Source organism: Erythrolamprus reginae, chromosome 11 (genome assembly GCF_031021105.1).
Source record: "Erythrolamprus reginae isolate rEryReg1 chromosome 11, rEryReg1.hap1, whole genome shotgun sequence".
Lineage (NCBI taxonomy): Eukaryota > Metazoa > Chordata > Lepidosauria > Squamata > Dipsadidae > Erythrolamprus > Erythrolamprus reginae.
Window position 1 is genome coordinate 31,982,601 of NC_091960.1, and position 22,233 is coordinate 32,004,833.

General features: G+C 43.4%; 1 protein-coding gene across 1 annotated transcript in view; it reads right to left on the bottom strand.

The window, feature by feature from the left end:
• The window catches only part of PAFAH2 (platelet activating factor acetylhydrolase 2), a 36,568-nt gene that overhangs the window by 9,223 nt on the left and 5,112 nt on the right, over window positions 1-22,233 (bottom strand). The window contains exons 2-6 of the mRNA XM_070764836.1: window positions 13,925-14,075; window positions 8,921-9,017; window positions 6,541-6,609; window positions 3,883-4,024; window positions 2,432-2,545 (exon numbers count right to left, since the gene is read on the bottom strand). Of these exons, the coding sequence (XP_070620937.1) occupies window positions 2,432-2,545; window positions 3,883-4,024; window positions 6,541-6,609; window positions 8,921-9,017; window positions 13,925-14,075 (573 nt within the window). The remainder of the gene's footprint in view (window positions 1-2,431; window positions 2,546-3,882; window positions 4,025-6,540; window positions 6,610-8,920; window positions 9,018-13,924; window positions 14,076-22,233) is intronic.

A 22,233-nucleotide genomic window follows, 5' to 3' on the forward strand; every position in this document is an offset into this window, starting at 1 on the left:
CAGCCTTCTCCAGGTCCTGTCTGCCAAACAATGTCGGTTGGCGGGACCTCGGGGAAGAGCCTTCTCTGTGGTGGCTCCGACCCTATGGAATCTCCTCCCAACCGATCTTCCGGAAAGCCGTTAAGACCTGGCTTTTCCAGCAGGACTGGAATTAGATAGACTGCTGTGTGTGTATAGTTGTTTTAAAATTATTATTTATCGTTATTACTGATTTTATTATGTATTTGTGATTGTATTTTAATATTATTGTATTTATCGCATCTGTTAGCCGCTCTGAGTCCGCTTTGGAATGAGCGGCATCTGAATACAATAAATAAATAAATAAACAAAATAAATTCCCTTTTGTCTTCACCCTTGCTCTCAGGAGTTATAGCTACCGAGGCGTTGACAAAATCCCTATCAGTCAATTGCAAAAGGCAGCTTTACATGAAACAGCTTACATTCTGAGATTATACCTTTAACACCATTAAGCAACAACACCTGCCCATCCCAGGTCCTTGGGAAGGAGTCAACAAACGTGACATGTGCCAAATCTAAACATCTGGCTGCCTGTGTGACCAACACCACCAATAATAATAATGTGAAGTCCTAGGTGTTATCTGAGCTTGGTGGTTTGCTTGCAGAGGTTTCATAACTAGGTAACGTCATCACTTACCTAGTTGGATAAGGAAACAGCTGTAAACAAACCACCAAACTCAGTTCAACCTGAGCTATAGATATCCTATCATCGTCAACTCATTTCTCGGCTGGTTCTGTTCTCATATATATATACTTACCAGGTGGGGGCTGCTGCTGCTACTGCTGCTACCAGTGCACTGTGCATACAACTTTGCATTTCCGATATGTGTGCACACATCTCCAAGCAAGATTTTGCTTCTATGCATGCACAAAAAGCACAATCTTGTGGGGGGATACGTGTGCGCGGGACATTTCAGCAATTTTTTTTCCATGTGCGGAAGGAAAAAATTGCTGAAATTTTGCACATGCGGGACATCCCCCCTTTGTGAAATTTCACATCCCCGAGTGAGATTTAATGAAAATCTCACTCGGCCGCGTGCGCATGGGCCCTGGACATGTGAAGCTGCGCCCGCAGCTCAATTTTTGCTACCGGTGTGGCGTCCTGATCTGTACCAGTAGCAACCGGCTACTGATACTTTCCATGTTCACTTTCTATGAGAAGAAGAGGTCCTGGCGCCCCCTGGTGGCCAGTGATGGTGAACCTTTTTTCTGTCAGATGTCAAAAGAGCATGGGCATGTGCTATTGTGCATGAACGAGTGCCCATACCCATAATTCAATGTGTGGGGAGGGCAAAACAGCTTCCCCCAGCCCCTGGAGGCCCTCTGGAGGCCAGAAATGGCCTGTTTCCCAACTTCTGGTGGGTCCACTAGGCTTGTGTTTCACCTTCCCCAGGCTCCAACGCAGAGGTGGGCAATTAATTTTGCCAGGGGGCCACATGAGAAATTGGGATGGTTTTACAGAGCTGGACTAATATAATTAACCCAGTTCTATCCAATACTGTATATTATTAGGTAGAACTGAGTTAATTATAATTATAAATTATATATTATAACATATATCATCAGCTAGCCATACCCACTGGGACTTGAACCTGCAACCTTTGCCTTGTAAGGCAGAGAATTATCCTCTAGGCCAGTGTTTCCCAACCTTGGCCACTTGAAGATATCTGGACTTCAACTCCCAGAATCCCCCAGCCAGCATTCGGTTAGGAAATACTGCTCTAGGCTACAGTATCCAATCCCTTCAATTATATATTATATCTTGAACACCTGGTTCTTATCTAGAAAAGTTGGACCGACCTCCGCAGGCCGCACAGACAGCAGGCAGGCTGCATCCGACCCTCGGGCCGCATCTTGCCCAGGTCTGGTCCAACGGCTTTTCTGGAGCCAGGGAGTGCAAAAACGCCCTCCCCCACCCCCCTGGAGGTTCTCTGGAAGCCAAAAATGCCCTCCCACAGCCTCTGTGCAAGCCAAATATCAGCTGGCCGGTACACATATGCATGTCGGAGCTGAGCTAGGGCAATGCCTCATGTGCCAGCAGACATGGCTTCATGTGCAAACCGCTGGTGATGTCACGATGATGTCACAGAACCAGATTGGTTAGTGCTGGTCTGTGGGCACCCCCATCTTTTTTTAAAGGGGGGGGGAATTGGGGATAATTTTTTTTCCTGGAGTTTTTTTTCTCCTGCGCTTGTGCAGAAGCTGAGTTTCGGGCACTGCGCATGCATCGCTATCTTGTATCCAGCTTTTGGAGGGTGTATGTATTTTTTTGCACTGCGCATGCGAGGCGCGGCCAAAACAACATGGCACCCTGGTCTCCCACCTCTTTTCTAAATCCATCTAAATATTTTTTTTGTGTGTGTGTGTGTGTGTGTTCTAAAGGGGCGGAGCCCGTGGAGCTCGGCACATTTACCTTCAGTGTAGTGAGGTCAAAATCCGAGCGCAGAAGGTTTGTAACTGCCTTGCCATTGTCGATGCTTTGGATCAGCCTGAATCCCCGCTTACACTCGTTTGCTCTTTGATGGAGCTGGAATGGAAAACGTTTCAGAATTATTACCCTTTGGCTCCTCAACTCTCTCTCTCTCACACACACAGAGTTAAGCCCGACATTACAGCAGGATGCAGAGAACGTTTCGGGGTTCCACGTAATAGGTTCCTCGCCTTCCGTAAAAGTTTAAAGACCTATCTGTGCCACCAGGCTTGGGGCCGTCAAACCCTAGTCACCTGGCCGACGAGTGTAGTATGTCTTGCTGTGTGAATGGGAATGAATGATTTTAAATGTTATTACGGTTTTTAAAGTTTTTTAGCTCTATTAATTGGATTTTTTAGATATGTATATTGTTTTGATATGTTGTGAGCCGCCCTGGTAAATAGATACATAGATAGATAGACAGACAGATAGACAGACAGATATAGAGATATAGAGATAGATAGAGATAGATAGAGATAGATAGAATAGAATAGAATCTTTATTGGCCAAGTGTGATTGGACACAAAAGGAATTTGTCTTGGTGCATATGCTCTCAGTGTACATAAAATAAAATATACATTTGTCAAGAATCATGTGGTACGACACTTAATGATTGTCATGGGGGTCAAATAAGCAATGAAGAAGCAAGATTAATAAAAATCTTAGGATATAAGGAACAAGTTACAGTCATACAGTCAACATGGGAGGAAATGGGTGAAAGGAATGATGAGAAAAACTAGTAGAATAGAAGTGCAGACTTAGTAGAAAGATAGATAGATAGATAGATAGACAGACAGACAGACAGACAGACCCTCAGCAAGTAAAACTCTGAGGCAAGTAGATTCCTCAAAGAATAGCTTCATTAGATATATCATTTTGGCACAGGCTGGTGAAAACACAGACTCTGAAGATTTTTGTGGTTTTCACCTAAGTAATTGAATTAATTAATTAAGTAATTAAATAAAATTTAACTAATTACTTAATTTTAATTCTTAAAACAGTAACATGGTCCAATCATGGCTCTGTCGGGTTGCCTGGTGACAGCACTCCTCCTTCCACTGACCAGGTATGAGAAGGTTGCCCTTGGTTCTCAAGAGAAAGTATTTTGCTTTGGCTACAAAGTCCCAACTATCTCAAATGCCCCCTTCTGGTCCCTCAGCTCCAGTGTGGCAAGACTAAAGCTCCAAGATGGCTTCGCCCACGTCAACTTCAGGGTTGACAGAGAGAGAGAGATCGGATTAATTGATGAAATTTGTGATATGAAAGAAAGAAAGAAAGAAAGGAAAGAGAGAAAGAAAGAAAGAAAGAAAGAAAGAAAGAAAGAAAGAAAGAAAGAAAGAAAGAAAGAAAGAAAAAATAATAATTTACTGTCCGAGATAGTCAACATGAAATACCTGCGGGTTCCGGAAGTGAAACTCTTTCTGATCTCTGGGTAGCCTGCGGTAAGTGAGCCATTCTTCATGCATGTGAGTCTCGGGTAGATCTGGTGTTTCTGGATCCAATTTGCAAAAATAAGTAGCAGAAGCTGACCGGTCTCTGAAAAGAGCAGAAACCCTGAGCATCAGTACGGGGCAAGAACAGATGGGAAAGCAAAGAAGAAAAGGAATCTCCTACAGTTCCAGCCCCCGGGATCTAGCCCACTGGGCTGCCTTGAAAACAATGAAGGACTGGCCCGTGTTGCCTGTGCCAGGGAAAATGGAATTCAGGAGGGCTGCCCGGAGCCCTCATGAGCTCTGTTTTTGCTGGCAGAGGGTTGCGGGAGGCCGTTGCAGCCAAAAATGGAGCTTGGTAGCCGAGCAGAACATTCAGGCCACCACAGGTGCCGCCAAATGAGTCATGTTGAGCTGGCCATGCCCCCTGGCCATGCCAACCCCTGGCCATGCCAACCCCTGGCCAAACACAATCCCGATGTGGCCCCCAATGAAATCAAGTTCGACACCTGTTTCTAAGCTCCCACATGAAGTGGAGTTTTTCAGTACAGTGATACCTCATCTTACAAACGTCTTGTCATACAAACTTTTCGAGATACAAACCCGGGGTTTAAGATTTTTTTGCCTCTTCTTACAAACTATTTTCACCTTACAAACCCACCACTGCCGCTGGGATGCTCCGCCTCCGGATTTTCATTGCCAGCGAAGCACCCGTTTTTGCACTGCTGGGATTCCCCTGAGGCTCCCCTCCATGGGAAACCCCACCTCTGGACTTCCATGTTTTTGTGATGCTGCAGGGGAATCCCAGCAGGGGAGTCCCAGCAGCACAAAAACGGGCGCTTCGCTGGCAACAGAAGTCGGGAGGTGGGGTTTCCCATGGAGGGGAGCCTCAGGGCAATCCCAGCAATGCAAAAATGGCGCTTCGGCTGGCAAAAGGGGTGAGTTTTGGGCTTGCCCGCATTAATCGCTTTTCCATTGATTCCTATGGGAAACATTGTTTTGTCTTACAAACTTTTCACCTTAAGAACCTTGTCCTGGAACCAATTAAGTTTGTAAGACAAGGTATCACTGTATGTCATTACAATCGCTACTTAAACTTTCCTCGGACTCTCTGTAACACCACTTTCCTGGAAAAGAGGGAGGCCTAATTTTAGCTTCATGATGCTGTAATTCTGAAATCAAAGAACAATTCCAGAAAGAGCTTCTGGAACTTATATCTAGTATCTGTAGGCAGGGCAAATAATTGAATTATTGAAATTAAATCTGTTGAACTGCATAACCGATTGGTTCCCACTCCCGTCTTCCTCAATGATTGACTGGTTGGATTTGATTTCTTATCCTGCCTTTATGACTGTAAAGGTAACTCGAGGCAGCAAAACTGCAACAATGATGAAATGATTGAAAATAATGGCCACTGCTATCAAGAAATGAAATTTTAGGATGTGCATAGATGCATCAAAAGTAGTTTTTAAAAAAAACCATAAATACAGTAGTACCTCATGATACGAACCCCATGTGATACGAACTTTTCGAGATACGAACCTGGGGTTCGGAAAATGTTTGCCTCTTCTTATAAACTTTTTTCGCCTTACGAACCCGCCGCCCGAACGCCGAACCGAGAAGTTCGGCAAAAGTTTGGGTTCGGCGTTCGAGTGGCCGCCAAGAAGCCCCGCCGCCTGGCTGTCACCTTGCCAGAAGAGCCGCGGAGCTGTCGGCCGGTCGGGAGGCTCAAACGGAGGTGGGGAATCCCAATAGGGAATTCCATGGGCGGAGCTTTGACGTTACGGAGACGTCCTTCCTTGCCAGCCAAAACGTGGACTCCAGGAAGGACGTCTCCGTGACGTCAAAGCTCCGCCCATGGAATTCCCTCCGTTTGAGCCTCCCAACCGGCCGACAGCTCCACGGCTCTTCTGGCAAGGTGACAGCCGGTCGGCGGGGCTTCTTGGCGACCTCTCGAACCCGAACTCAAACGTTTGCCGAACTTCCGGGTTTGGCATTCGGGAGAACGCTGAGAAGCGCCCAGCTGTTTCAAAAGGTGATAGCCGGGTGGCGGCGCCCAGCGGAGCGCTGTTTTTGCGATTTTTTTTGGCTTGCACGCATTAATTGATTTTACATTGTTTCCTATGGGAAACATTGTTTCGTCTTACGAACTTTTCACCTTACGAACCTCCTCACAGAACCAATTAAGTTCGTAAGACGAGGTATTACTGTACATGAATCTAATTTTAAATTTGGGATGTGGTGGCTCAGTGGCTAAGACGCTGAGCTTGTCGATCAGAAAAGTTGGCAGTTCGGCAGTTTGAATCCCTAACGCCGCGTAACCGAGTGAGCTCCCTTTACTTGTCACAGCTTCTGCCAACTTAGCAGTTTGAAAGTGCATAAAAAAGGCAAGTAGAAAAATAGGGACCACTTTGGTGGGACAGTAATAGCGCTCCATGCACCTTTGGCATTTAGTCATGCCGGCCACATAACCACAGAGACGTCTTCAGATAGCGCTGGCTCGTCGGCTTAGAAACGGAGATGAGCACCGCCCCCTAGAGTCAGGAACAACTAGCACGCCTGTGCAGGGGAACCTTTACCTTTTAAATCTTAAAATGCCTTCTCTAAAGGATTCAGTCTTACCTGTGTTCAAGAGCCATCACCAAAAAACCCCGAGAAGCCATCTCTGTACAGATGGCTGAGTATACGGTTCTGAAAATTGAAAGAGAAAAGCAGATAATTAAAACTGAGGAACGCTACTTCTTTTAAATTTATCTATCTATCTATCTATCTATCTATCTATCTATCTATCTATCTATCTATCTATCTATCTATCTATCTATCTATCTATCTATCTATCTATCTATCTATTAGATTTGTATGCCGCCCCTCTCCGGAGACTCAGAGTGGCTCACAACAATAAAACAGTACAAATCTAATAGTTAAAAATGAAAACAATTTAAAACCTTTAATATAAAAAACAATCATACATCTCATACAGACCATATGTAAAGCGAAGACAGCCCAGGGGAATCAGTTCCCCCATGCCTGACGGCAGAGGTGGGTTTTAAGGAATTTGCAAAAGGCAAGGAGGGTGGGGACAGTCCTAATCTCTGGAGGGAGTTGGTTCCAGAGGGTTGGGGCCACCACAGAGAAGGCTCTTCCCCTGGGTCCCGCCAGACGGCATTGATTCGTCGCCGGGACCCAGAGAAGGCCAATTCTGTGGGACCTAACCAGTCACTGGGATTCGTGTGGCAGAAGGCGGTCCCGGAGATATCCTGGATAAAAAAATATTTTTCCGCGGAGTTTTGGCGAGACAAGGGCATACCTTGGAAGGCCCATGACAGCTCACGTGGCTGCATTTTGCACAATTTGTAGTTTCTGGACACTTTTCAGGGGTAGCCCCATGTAGAGAGCATTGCAGTAGTCGAACCTCGAGGTGATAAGGGCATGATTGACCGTGAGTAGAGGCTCCCTGTCCAAATAGGGCCGCAACTGGTGCACCAGGCGAACCAGGTCAAATAGCCCAAATGCTATTGCTATTAAAAGCATTTCAGGCAAGAGGGCTGGAGAAGATTTCATAGGAAAACCCCCAAGGTGTGGCTGGTTGGTTGGTCTGAGGTTTCCCTGTTTACATCTGGCATTGACCACTTCCCCTTAAACATTCTGCATTTTGAGTCAGTGGCCCCTGGAGTTGCTCAAACCTTGGTAATGCCTTGTCCCCTCCCTCCTTCCCCAGCCCCTTTCGACTTTCTCAGCTCCCACATGGATAATTGTTTACCTTGCCTGCCCTCCTTCCAAAAAACCATCTCTCTGCATCTGTATGTGTCACCCTTTCCGCCCTTTCTTCAACCCACAGGTTGCTGCTCAGGGGTGCAATTCAGCAGGTTCTGCAGAACCAATGTTAAGTGTTAAGGAGTGTGCAGAGTAACCCTTGAGCTACCAAGGATGCACAGAAGAACGGTGGAGGTTGCAGATAGTCAGCTGATAGCCCAGAGATACAAGTAGTAATTCAGATAACCAGATACATTAAGTGTATAAATATTATTTACTTTGGCAAATAGCTTAGTCCAGAACAATCCTAGTCATACACAATTGCATCAGTCAATGCTCACAATACATATGCAATATTATAAGCCTCTCTCAATACATTAAACAATACTTTAAGTAGGGGTGGGCTACTGCCCGGATGGGGGCGAGCGCAGTGGGGTAGCGAAAATGGAGCTCCACCCCAGAGCACCCAATTTTATTTATTTTATTTATTTATTCTGTCCAATACACAATACATATTGAAGAGGATAGACATGAAGTATTATATATAAAGAAAAGATATAAAAGTAGAGGAGAAGATATATGAAAGGAAGAAAAGAGATATGATATATGAGATAAGGAGAGACAATTGGACAGGGGATGAAAGGCAGGCTAGTGCACTTATGCATGCCCCTTACTGACCTCTTAGGAACCTAGAGAGGTCAATCGTGGATATTCTAAGGGAGAAATGTTTGGGGTTAGGGGTTGACACTATTGAGTCCGGTAATTAGTTCCACGCTTCGACAACTCGATTGCTAAAGTCATATTTTTTACAGTCAAGCTTGGAGCGATTAATATTAAGTTTGAATCTGTTGCGTGCTCTTGTGTTGTTGCGGTTGAAGCTGAAGGAGTCATGCCATGCCTTTCGCAAGCTCCTTAAAACCCACCTCTGTCGTCAGGCATGGGGGAATTGAAATTTTCCCTTCCCCCTAGGCTTATAGAATTTATACATGGTATGCTTGTATGTATGAGTGGTTCTTTAAATTGGGGTTTTTAGATTGTTTTTAATATTAGATTTGTTCACATTGTCTTTTTATATTGTTGTTAGCCGCCCCGAGTCTTCAGAGAGGGGCGGCATACAAATCTAATAAATACAAATACAAATTTCCATGAATATCATTTAAAGATCTCAGACTTGCGCGCCAACACCATCCTCCTCCTCCTCGGCCTTCCTGGACTAGTTGGGTTTACCACCCCTCCTGTGCACACTCACCGAAAGGCTCCTAGTCCATGGGAGAAGATGATCAAGGGGTACTTGTGCGAAGGGGGTCGGAAAGGTGCGTCCCAGGTGACAGGGATCTTACACGATCCTGTGAAAACGAAGAGCATGTTTATTTATGCATACAGGTAGACCTTGACATGCGACCACAAATGACCCCAAAATTTAGGTTGTTAGGTGAGAAATGTGGAAAGGGAGTTTTATCCCGTCTTGAGACTTTCCTTGCCACGTTTGTTAAGCGAATCACTTAGGTTTAACTGCAATAAGAATCTGTATCGCTGAGCACTGGAAACAAGAGAGCCGGGGTGGTGCAGAAGGTAGAGTGCTGTACTGCAGGCCACTGAAGCTGACTGTAGATCTGTAGACCTATTTGGACCAGGACTCACTGCTCACAGTCACTCATGCCCTCATCACCTCGAGGTTCGACTACTGTAATGCTCTCTACATGGGGCTACCTTTGAAAAGTGTTCGGAAACTTCAGATCGTGCAGAATGCAGCTGCGAGAGCAGTCATGGGCTTTCCCAAGTATGCCCATGTTATACCAACACTCTGCAGTCTGCACTGGTTGCCGATCAATTTCCGGTCACAATTCAAAGTGTTGGTTATGACCTATAAAGCCCTTCATGGCACCGGACCAGAATATCTCCGAGACCGCCTTCTGCCGCACGAATCCCAGCGACCGATTAAGTCCCATAGAGTGGGCCTTCTCCAGGTCCCGTCAACTAAACAATGTCAGTTGGCGGGCCCCAGGGGAAGAGCCTTCTCTGTGGCGGCCCCGACTTTCTGGAACCAGCTCCCCCCAGAGATTAGAACTGCCCCTACCCTCCTTGCCTTTCGTAAACTCCTTAAAACCCACCTTTGTCATCAGGCATGGGGGAACTGAGATATCTCCCCTGGGCCTATACAATTTATGTATGGTATGCTTGTATGTATGTCTGCTTAATAATGGGTTTTTTTAAATATTTTAAATTGTAAATTATTAGATTTGTCATGAACTGTTTTTATTGTGTTGTGAGCCGCCCCGAGTCTACGGAAAGGGGCGGCATACAAATCTAATAAATAAATAAATAAATAAATAAATAAATAAATCTGAAGGTCAGCGGTTCAAATCTCATCACCGGCTCAAGGTTGACTCAGCCTTCCATCCTTCCGAGGTGGGTCAAATGAGGACCCGGATTGTGGGGGCAATAGGCTGGCTCTGTTAAAAAAGTGCTATTGCTAACAGGTTGTAAGCCGCCCTGAGTCTAAGGAGAAGGGCGGCATAAAAATAGAATAAATAAATAAATAAATAAATAAATAAATAAATAAATAAATAAATAAATAAATAAATAAATAAATAAACAAACAAACAAGAGGAAATACCAGCAGATAGAACTGTTATTAATTTTTTTTTTTAATGTGCAGAACTCGAGAAAATGACCTTGGAACTAAACGATAAGGAAGACTCGGGTTTTTATGAAATGTGGAATGTATTTTACGATTGGTTAGAAACAAGGAAATAAAAGGAAGCTGTCTATAGGAAATGTAAATATGTTAAATAGATATAGAATTGCATTGTTAGGAAAGTAAGTAAGTAAGTAAATGTTTGTATAAAAGATGGAGAATAATTAAAAGAAGTAAGATAATATAAACAAACTTTAATACAAATGGAGTTGAAGAGGTAGTTTTAACATAAAACTGAATGTGAAATGGGGATATCTAGCACCGTAAGATGAACTAAGAGAAAAAGGGTGAGCTATCAAGATAGCCAGCATGTTTCTGTCTTTTTTTCCCTGCTTTCTCTTTTTTCAGTCTTTTTTTTGTCTTTCTGTTAGAGTGTTATTATGGTTACGATCTACAATGATTGATCGTGTAATGTTTCTTTAAAATGGATATAAACAAATGGCAGGGGCCATTTGACCTTGAGCAGGCTATAAAGATGTCCATGTGCCTGGCAGCCCACGATGAGAACTTTCCTCCCTAGCTTTCTAATCAAACACAAGGAGAGCAACTTCCAGCATGCTTCCCCCAACTCCCCCAAATACCTAACCTCCCCCCCCCTAGTTTCTATGGCACCCAAAGCAAGCAAGGAGAGTAGAGGCTAACACCATCATAAAATATGAACCACTTGTGAAGCATCTGAATCAAGAATGGTTTGCAGCTGGTATGGCTGGAATCAGGGCTTCAGTAGTGGAAATGGAGATGTGCACGCATCTTCACGCCCCGACACACAAGATTTGGCTTCTGCGCATGCACAGCAAGCAAAATCTCACGCAAGGATACTTGCGCGTGAGATTCTGCCAATTTTGGCACTTTTTTTTGCTTCTGCGCATGCGTGGAAGCAAAGAAGTCACCCAAAATTGGTGAAATCTCACGGGCGAGAGCATCCTCGTGCAAGATTTTACTTGCTGCGCATGCGCAGCAGTTGAATCTTACATCGACCGGCAGTGTTCCCTCTAATTTTTTTGGGGGGTGGGCGGAAAAATATAGTATCTGAGCGGCAGTCCCCTCGGGACTGGGCGGCACAGAAATATTAAATAAATAAATAAATAAATAAATAAACAAACAAACAAACAAATAAAAAACCCACCCTGTTTTGCCTCAGAGAATTTCAAAATAAAATACTGTATTGTGTGTCTATAACAGTGAGCTCATAATAGGGCAACTCTATCAATATCAAAATGCCACTTAAATAGTTGAGCTAGTTTCAAACTAGATTTTGATTTTCTTTCTCTCTTCCTTACTCCCATTCTTTTTCTTTCTCTTTTCCTTCCTCTCTTTTATCTATCTGTTTCTCTCTCTTCCTCTCTCTCTCCTTCCCTCTCACTCTTTCCCTCTCGGCTTCTGGGCAGGTTTGAAAAACTCTGAGTTGATGATGATTTTTAAGTGAGCGATTGCTCACTGCTCAGCTTAGAAGGAACTATGTCGACCGGTGTACCGGTAGCAGCCAATAAGTGGAACTCACACCTGATCAAATATTTAGCATTTAGACTTATATACCGCTTCACAGTGCTTTTACAGCCCTCTCTAAGTAGTTTACAGAATCAGCCTCTTGCCCCCAACAATCTGGGTCCTCATTTTACCCACCTCGGAAGGATTATTATTATTATTATTATTATTATTATTATTATTATTATTTATTAGATTTGTATGTCGCCCCTCTCCGAAGACTCGGGGCGGCTAACAACAATAAAGAAAACAATGTAACAAATCTAATATTAAAAATAATCTAAAAAACCCAAATTTAAAAAACCAATCATACATACAAGCATACCATGTATAAATTCTATAAGCCTAGGGGAAAGGGAAAAAATTTCAATTCCCCCATGCCTGACGACAGAGGTGGGTTTTAAGGAGCTTGCAAAAGACAAGGAGGATGGGGGCAACTCTGATATCTGGGGGGAGCTGGTTCCAGAGGGTTGGGGCCGCCACAGAGAAGGCTCTTCTCCTGGGTCCCGCCAAATGACATTGTTTAGTCGACGGGACCCGGAGAAGGCCAACTCTGTGGGACCTAACTGGTCGCTGGGATTTGTTGCGGCAGAAAACGGTCCCGGAGATATTCTGGTCCGATGCCATGAAGGGCTTTATAGGTCATAACCAACACTTTGAATTGTGACCAGAAATTGATCGGCAACCAATGCAGATGGATGGGAGGCTGAGTCAACCTGGAGCCGGAGATGAGATTTGAACTGCTGAATTACAGCTAGCAGTTAGCTGACGTAGCTAGCAGTGCTGCACTGTAACCACTGCATCACCCCGGCTCATCATATCATATAAATTACACGACCATGGGGGTTCCGCAACAGTTGTAAGTGTGAAAAATGGTCATAAGTCACTTTTTCCAGTGCCGTTGTAACTCTGAACAGTCACTAAACAAACTGCAGTAAGTCCAGGGCTACTTTTATATGCTATTTCTTAACTTCCCATGTCTCTCCGCGAAAGGGTTACCAAAGGTAACATGTGTTCCCTTGGGTTGTAAAAATGTGACTTTATCAGGGCAGTTATTGAGAAATTTCTAACCCACTTCCCTAAAGAGGAAAAACATGCTTTAAGAAAACATTGGGGGGTTTTTCTCCCAGTTTCAACAAGGCCTACAAAGTACTGTACAATTAGAAAGGAAGTCTGCAGTTCGGTATGAACAAACTGAATTTATTTATTTTTATTTATTTTATTTTATTTGTCAGACAATTATAGGGTGGTAATTTGTAGAAATAAAACATTAGATAAGTAATGATAAAAAATAACAAAAGAAGACAATAGGGCAGCGAATTCACTGAATTGTGCAGTGAAAAGACGAATTGTAAAACTGTGAAACCAAAAAATATTTTCCTATCAGTTAGCACAGTGTTTCCCAACCTTGGCAACTTGAAGATATCTGGACTTCAACTCCCAGAATTCCCCAGCCAGCGGATGCTGGCTGGGGAATTCTGGGAGTTGAAGTCCAGATATCTTCAAGTTGCCAAGGTTGGGAAACACTGAGTTAGCAAACTAGTTTGATAAACATATCCAGAAGAAAAATATTAGGTACTGTATCTGCATATAGACAGTCTTTAGATTTAAATAGTAAACATGGTGCAGAATTTAAGCTAATTTGCTAATTGGCTTCATTTATTTTAAGGGATTAAAAAAAAACCCACACATCAAACATCTACTTTGGGTTGCCTGATGATTTCTAAATATATGCTGAAGGTATGCTTTCTAAATATATGTTAAATAAATGCTTTAAATCAGAGGTCTTCAAACTTGGCAACTTTTAAGACTTGTGACCTTCAACTTTGCTGGCTGGAGAACTATGGGAATTGAAGTCCACGAGTCTTAAAGTGATTTTTTTTTACTCTGCGCATGTGCGGAAGCAAAAGTATCGGCAAAAATAGCCAAAATCTATCGCGAGTCTCATGAGATTTTGCTTTGGGTGCATGTGCAGGAGCCGAATCTTGCGTCAATGCACACATGCGCAGGTAGGTCCAGCGACGGGCAGAACTTCCCTGCTGTTTCACGCACAAGAAGCAGTTGTCTTACCAAATGTGACGCTGAGAAGGGGAGCAAACCATTTCCTGTTCAGGCTCATGTAGTCAGCTAATCCAGAGTAATATTCATAACGGGGAATCCAGTTAGGCTCCTCGGATTCACCCTGAGGGACGCAGGGGTAGAAGAGGCGGAAGAAGAGGCCCTATAGAAGAGAAGGGTCAAGTTAGTATAGATCAGGGCCGTGGCGAAAACATTTTTAAATTCACTGATACTTCCCTAACATTTCCCTGTAACTTGCAATGCTCTCTACATGGGGCTACCTTTGAAAAGTGTTCGGAAACTTCAGATCGTACAGAATGCGGCCGCGAGACCTATCGTGGGGCTTCCCAGATTCGCCCACGTTTCTGCAACACTCCGTGGCCTGCATTGGCTGCCGATCGGTTTCTGGTCACAATTCAAAGTGTTGGTCATGACCTTTAAAGCCCTACATGGCATTGGACCAGAATACATCCGGAACCACCTTCTACCGCACGAATCCCAGCGGCTGATAAGGTCCCACAGAGTTGGCCTTCTCTAGATCCCGTTGACCGCCTTCTCTATGGCGGCCCCGGCCCTCTGGAACCAACTCCCCCCAGAGATTAGAACGGCCCTCACCCTCCTTGTCTTTCGCAAATTACTCAAGACCCACCTTTATCGCCAGGCATGGTTTTAAATTGTTGGGGTTTTAGATATGTTTTATTTTAATATTAGATTTGTCTCACTATTATATTGTTTTTGTATTACTGTTGTGAGCCGCCCCAAATCTTTGGAGAGGGGCGGCATACAAATCTAAGAGATAATAATAATAATAATAATAATAATAATAATAATAATAATAATAATAATCTAGTTAAGGCGTGGTCGTAGATGATGTCGTACCAAACAGCTAAGCTGATTTATTATTATTATTATTATTATTATTATTATTATTATTATTATTACAGTATTTATTAGATTTGTATGCCACCCCTCTCTGTAGACTCGGGGCGGCTAGCCAGCCCTCATTCATTGGAGGTTTATTTATTTATTTATTTATTGGATTTGTTTGCCGCCTCTCTCCGGAGACTCAGGGCGGCTAACAGCAACAATAAAACAGTGTACAATAGTAATCTGATATTAGAAATGATTTAAAAAATCCATTAATATAAAAACCAAACATACATACATACATACATACCATGCATAGAATTGTAAAGGCCTAGGGGGAAAGAGGATCTCAATTCCCCCATGCCTGGCGGCAGAGGTGGGTTTTAAGTTGCTTATGAAAGGCAAGGAGGGTGGGGGCAGTTCTAATCTCTGGGGGGAGTTGGTTCCAGAGGGCCGGGGCCACCACAGAGAAGGCTCTTCCCCTGGGTCCCGCCAGACGACATTGCTTAGTTGACAGGACCCAGAGAAGATCCACTCTGTGGGATCTAACTGGTCACTGGGATTCATGCGGCAGAAGGTGGTCCCTGAGATATATTTGTTGTCATTCTTTCCATTCTGTTGGCCAGGCTTTACACAAGGACTGGATTGACACACCTTTCCCCACAAGATGTCTCTTTCCCGGAAAGCATAAAGAAGTTTATCCAACTTCCTGCACTTCCTCATTCATAAGCCAACAGGTTTCTCATCAGCTGGAAAGTCTCAACTTCTCTCCATGATATCATCCATATCTGCCTTCCTCACTATGACGTGGCCTGCAATTACTGGAATTCTTCAGCTACTAGAGAGACGTATTTCATGGGTAGTATCTTAGGTTAAGAACAAGGAACTGGACAAAATCCTCCCAAGGAACTTCTGGAGCTGTTGAGGAATTATAACTTGGATCTTCCCATTCCTAATCCACTACTTTCCCCACTCGGTTCTTGGGCTGAGAGGGACTGGACTGAAGTCACAGGGAGTTTCCATCATCATCATCATCATCATCATCATCATCATCATCATCATCATCATCATCATCATCATCATCACAACAACAGCAACAACAAACACAACCACCACAAGAACAACAGAGTTGGAAGGGACCTTGGAGGTCTTTTAGTCTAACCCTTGCTTAGGCTGGAAACCCTACACTACTGCAGACAGATGATTATCCAACATCTTCTTTAAAACTTCCAGTGTTGGAGCATTCACAACTCCTGGAGGCAAGCTGTTCCACTGATTAATTGTTCTACTGTCAGGAAGTTACTTCTCTCCTTGTTTGGGTTCCACCCATTGCTTCTTGTTCTACCCTCGGGTGCTTTGGAGAATAGGTTGACTCCTTCTTCTTTGTGGCAAGCCCTGAGATATTGGAACACTGCTATCATGTCTCCCCTGGTCCTTCTTTTCATTAAACTAGACATACCCAGTTCTTGCAACAATTCTTCATATGTTTTAGCCTCCAGTCCCCTAATCATCTTTGTCGCTCTTCTCTGCACTCTTTCTAGAGTCTCAGCATCCTTTTTGCATCGTGGCAACCAAAACTGAATGCACTTTTCCAAGTGTGGCCTAGGACTAGTCCATTTCTGGTACAATGTTGTTCACACCTCAGATTAGATTAGATTAGATTTATTGGATTTATATGCCGCCCCTCTCCGCAGACTCGGGGCGGCTCACAACAATGGTGAAGAACAGTACATAGTAACATAGTCTTCGGAGAGGGGCGGCATATAAATCCAATAAATAAATAAATAAACAAATCTAACATTTAAAAATCTAGATTACATTTTAGATTAAAAAGTCCAAAAAAGCAACACACCATCGAATCATACACAAAAACTACATGGGCAAGGGGGAGTTGTTTCAATTCCCCCATGCCTGATGGCAGAGGTGGGTTTTAAGAAGCTTACGAAAGGCAAGGAGGGTGGAGGCAACCCTGATCTCCGGGGGGAGCTGGTTCCAGAGGGTCGGAGCCACCACAGAGAAGGCTCTTCCCCTGGGTCCCGCCAGACGACATTGTTTAGTTGACGGGACCTGGAGAAGGCCAACTCTGTGGGACCTAACCAGTCGCTGGGATTTGTGCGGCAGAAGGCGGTCTCGCAGATATCCTGGTCCGATGCCATGAAGGGCATAAGACCTCTTCAGACATTGAACAGCTGTGATGCAATGCAGTAGGGAGGTGGATTTTCAGGAGGGAGGGGTACATTCCAAAGAGACAACCCAAGCCAGATATTTTGTGGGAGAGAAAGAGGGTGAGGACAGTCCCTCCCTAATAATTCTCAGAGTACATAGTAGATGTAAATAGTAAAGCGCTTAGTCTAGCAAGATTCTGTCTATACACCTATAGGAGTGGAAACAACAAATCATTCAGCATGAAAGAATTACCACGTGTTATTCCTGGTTTTGGGGCCTGATAAAAACTACCGTATTTTTCGGAGTATAAGACACACCTTTTTCCTCCTTAAAAGAGGCTGAACTGGCCCAAGCCGGCTGAATTCCACCATTGAATGTGAGCCAGTTATCAAACACCCGAATGTAAATCACGTGATCATGGGGAATACTGGTGTGGTCATAAGGGTGAAAAATGGTCATAAGTCCATTTTTTCAAGTGCCATTGCAACTTCCAAAAGTCGTTAAGTGTTCTGTCGGGCTCTCTGGTAGAATCCTCCCAAAAATTCACAGGTACAAATTTCAGACACACACACGTTTGAAAATTCAAAACCATGTTCTTTATAATGAAAAGTCGCTTAACTTAAGCCCTCTTTTGGTATAGCAAAAAGCACTCGTCTCCAATCAAACTGGTAATTTGTACAAGTCCCTTATCAGTTCTGGGATACTTAGCTTGCAGCTGGGAGGCCATTCACAGTCCTTCTTCTTTCACAAAGTGAAACACACTTTGCTCTGGTTTAGTTTCAAAGCGGGGAAAAATCAGCACACAAAAGGCCAAAGTCAGTAAAGCAGTCACGAAACACAAGGATCAGATAATCCTCCACAATGGCCAAACCCACAGGCTGCTCTTTATAGCAGCCTCACTAATGACAACAGCCCCACCCAACCACAGGTGGCCTCATTTTCTTTGATAATAATCTCTCAGTTGTTGATGCCTATGCATCGCTCTCCGCATGCGTGGCTGTATCATTAACTCTTGTTCTGAATCCAAGGAGGAGCTAGATAATTGATCTCCTTCTGAGCTGTCTGCCCCACTCTCCTCCTCCCTGTCACTCATGTCTTCTTGGTCAGAGGAGCCTTCATCATCAGATTCCACCGGGGAGCAAAACAGGCCTGCAGCATGTGGATGTCTCCCCCACATCCACAGTCCTTGGGGCAGGAGCTGGGCCAGAGCTAACCACAACATTAAGCAAACTGTTTTAAGTCAAGGACTAGCTGTACTTCTCCGTTCTGAAAAGCACACAGAGAACAATCACCACCACTGCTTCTTTAGGATTGTTAGATGTATAGAATGAAGTTTTCAACAAGTTAGTGCTATATTTATAATTTCAATATTTATTATATAAGGGTTTTTTTTATTGTTCTTTATCCTGCCAGTATCGTGGATGTTTCAACTCTACTGCGGTGTGAATCCTTAGTGGTATACAAATATTATAAATAACATTAGTATTTTGAGAACATGCTGTGAGCCTTCTCAAAATAAAAATAAAAACTGGCACTTCCTTATTAACCAAAGGACGGTCACCATCAACAATAAGTCATAAGACATTTCTTCCCCACACAGGAAACCCACTTTGCACTCATACATATTCTTATCTTTATTCCTGCAGGTGTCTGGTGCTTCCCCGCTATTTTTATTTTTCTAAGAAAGCCAACGGAAAGTGTAGAAGAAAAAGGAAAGGAAAGGAAAGAAAGGAAAGGAAAAAAGAAAGGAAAGAAGGAAGGAAATAAAGGAAGAAAGGAAAAAAGAAAGAAAGGGAAGAAAAAGAAAGAAAGGGAAGAAAGAAAGGAAAGAAGGAAGGAGGGCGGAAGGAACGAAGGAGGGAGAGGGGAAGGAAGGGACGAAGGGAAGGAAGGAAGGAAAGAAGGAAGGAACGAAGGAGGGAGAGGGGAAGGAAGGAACGAAGGAAGGAAGGAAGAAAGGAAAGAAGGAAGGAGGGAGGAAGGAACGAAGGAGGGAGAGGGGAAGGAGGGAACGAAAGGAAGGAAGGAAGGAAGGAGGGAGAGGGGAAGGAAGGAACGAAAGGAAGGAAGAAAGGAAGAAAGGAAAGGAGGAAGGAGGAAGGAACGAAGGAGGGAGAGGGGAAGGAAGGAATGAAAGGAAGGAAGGAAGGAAGGAAGGAGGGAAGAAGGAAGGAACGAAGGGGGGAGAGGGGAAGGAAGGAACAAAAGGAAGGAAGGAGGGAGGAAGAAAGGAAAGAAGGAAGGAGGGAGGAAGGAAGGAACGAAGGAGGGAGAGGGGAAGGAAGGAACGAAAGGAAGGAAGGAAGGAAGAAAGAAAGGAAAGAAGGAAGGAAGGAGGAAGGAAGGAACGAAAGGAAGGAAGGGAGGGAGGGAGGGAGGGAGGAAGAGAAAGATGCCAGCACACCTTTACCCTTTCTTTTGCAAGACAATCTTTACAGCACAATGTTAGCTACATTACTCATCCCAAATTTCTTAAACATAGGCAGATAAAAATCAGGGCAAGCAAATGATGCATCTATTATGCACACAAGGAATTTAAAAATCTAAAGTTACTAGTGCTAGAAATATTATCTTGCACAATTGTGCAATCATTAAAAAGCAGAAGAAATAAAAGGGAAACACTGAGTCACTTCAGGGTTAGAATGCAGGGACAAGCAAAAACTTTAATAAAAGTAGCAAAAACCACCCACCACCACCCACACACAATTTCCCAAAAGTACAATAGCCAAACTGTTGGATTTTCAAACTCAAATAAATCAACATTGCTTGTAAGGGCTAAATTAATGTTAGGGTTTGCTGTTGGAGCTTCTGGTTTGAACTTCTAAGGGAAGCAACGGGATCAGTTTAAAGCCCATATATTACAGCGTAGTCTTCGACTTACAATCATGGTTGGGAATACTGTATTGTTAAGGCACTTTAAGCGAGTTGGGTTAAAACTTCAAAAAAGTTATTATTATTATTATTATTATTATTATTATTATTATTATTATTATTATTATGTCAATGCAGCACAGCAAACGAGATCACTATGCTGGATTTCGTATTTCATCACCAGTCGGGCGCTTCCCAAGCACCTAGGACTGTGTGATGTAGCGGCGAATTATGTTTGCCGATCCCAGTAAAGTGGCCTTTTGCAATTGACAGGTGGAGATTTTGTCAATTCCGATGGTTTGCAAATGTCCACTGAGATCCTTTGGCACTGCGCCCAGCGTACCACAGAAGCATCTTCGGACAATAGCTGGCTCCCTCAGCTAGGAAATGGAGATCAGTACTGCTCCCTAGAATCAGATACGACTGGACTGGGGAAATCTTTACTTTTACGTTAGGTAAAAAAAAACCCACCTCATTTGGGGTGCAGGAAACAATGGTCCAGCCTCTGGATTGTGATTCTTCATTCCGATTGCAGTGCACAATCCATAACTACAGCACAGGTGGCTAGATTCTGGACAGCTGCACTGGGGGTTCATCGGAAGCACATGTCGAATCCAGCATAGTTATTTTATATAACCCATATGGCAAACCCTTTGCACTTATTATTATTATTATTATTATTATTATTATTATTATTATTACTATTATTATTACTATTATTACTATTATTATTATTATTATTTATTGGATTTGTATGCCGCCCCTCTCCGTAGACTCGGGGCGGCTAACAACAGTGGTAAAAACAACATGTGACAATCCAATACTAAAACAGCTAAAACCCCTTATTTTAAAACCAATCATACATACAAACATACCATACATAAATTGTAGAAGCCTAGGGGGAAAGAATATCTCAGTTCCCCCATGCCTGACGACAGAGGTGGGTTTTAAGAAGCTTATGAAATGCCTTTCCATTTTCATATTAAACTGACTATGGGCCTCACCAGTTTATAATATATCAGAATATCTCCGGGACCGCCTTCTGCCGCACGAATCCCAGCGACCAGTTAGGTCCCACAGAGTTGGCCTTCTCCAGGTCCCGTCGACTAAACAATGTCGTCTGGCGGGACCCAGGGGAAGAGCCTTCTCTGTGGCAGCCCCGGCCCTCTGGAACCAGCTCCCCCCAGAGATTAGGATTGTCCCCACCCTCCTTGCCTTTCGTAAGCTCCTTAAGACCCACCTCTGTCGTCAGGCATGGGGGAATTGAGACGTCTTCCCAAGGCCTATATAATTTATGTATGGTAAGCTGTGTGTATGTTTTTTAAATTATGGCTTTTTAGCTCTTTGAAATATTAGACATGTATTTTACGTTGTTCTTTGTCATTGCTGTGCGCCACCCCGAGTCTACGGAGAGGGGCGGCATACAAATTTAATAAATAAATAAATAAATAAATAAATAAATAAATAAATAATTGACAGACTGCATCTTTTTATTTATTTATTTATTTAGTCAAACAATTATAGGGTGATAATTTGTACAAATAAAACATTAGATAAGTAATAATAAAATCTTATCACAGATTTTATCTGAAGTTTATTATTTTATTCTAGAATATTTAATTCTATATTTGCTGAGTGTTTTAATTTGCTCTAGTCCTTGGGCTGTTCATTTTACTTACGGTAGTTTTAGCCAGGGATCACCGAAGTGGCTGGCTGCCCCTGGGAAAGGATTTTTGGGGGGGCGTTGTTATCTTATCTGGGGGACGCCCGAATGCCGGTAGCAATCGAGGAAGGCTCCTTTTCTGTCCTTAAACGGTTTATTCGCTTGCAGGAATCGAACCGCCGAGCTCCCAACCTCACCAGAACGCAAGCTCAGCGCCCTACCACGCGAGCCACTGTGGCCCCTAATCTATGATTGTAATAAATTAGGGGTCTGGAGATTTAAAACATATGAAGAATGGCTGCAGGAATTGGGTAGCTCCAACACTGGAAGTTTTAAAGAAGATATTGGAGAACCATTTGTCTGAAGTGGGGGTAGGGTTGCATTAGAACAGGGGTCCCCAAACTTTGTACACAGGGGGCCAGTTCACTGTCCCTCGGACTGTTGGAGGGCCCAACTGTAAAAAAAACCTATGAACAAATCCCTATGCACACTGCACATACCTTATTTAAAGTAAAAAAACAAAATGGGAACAAATACAATATTTAAAATAAAGAAGAAGTAATAAGTAATTAATAATTAAGTAATAAAGTAATTTATACTTCATTATTAACAAGTAAATTTAAACTTAAATCAACAAACTCAATTTCTCCTTCCTTCCTTCCCTCCTTCCTCTCTACTTCTCTCTTCCCTCTTCCTTTTCTCTCATTTGTTTCATTTTCCTCTCCCTCATTTTTCCCTCCATCATTTTCTCATT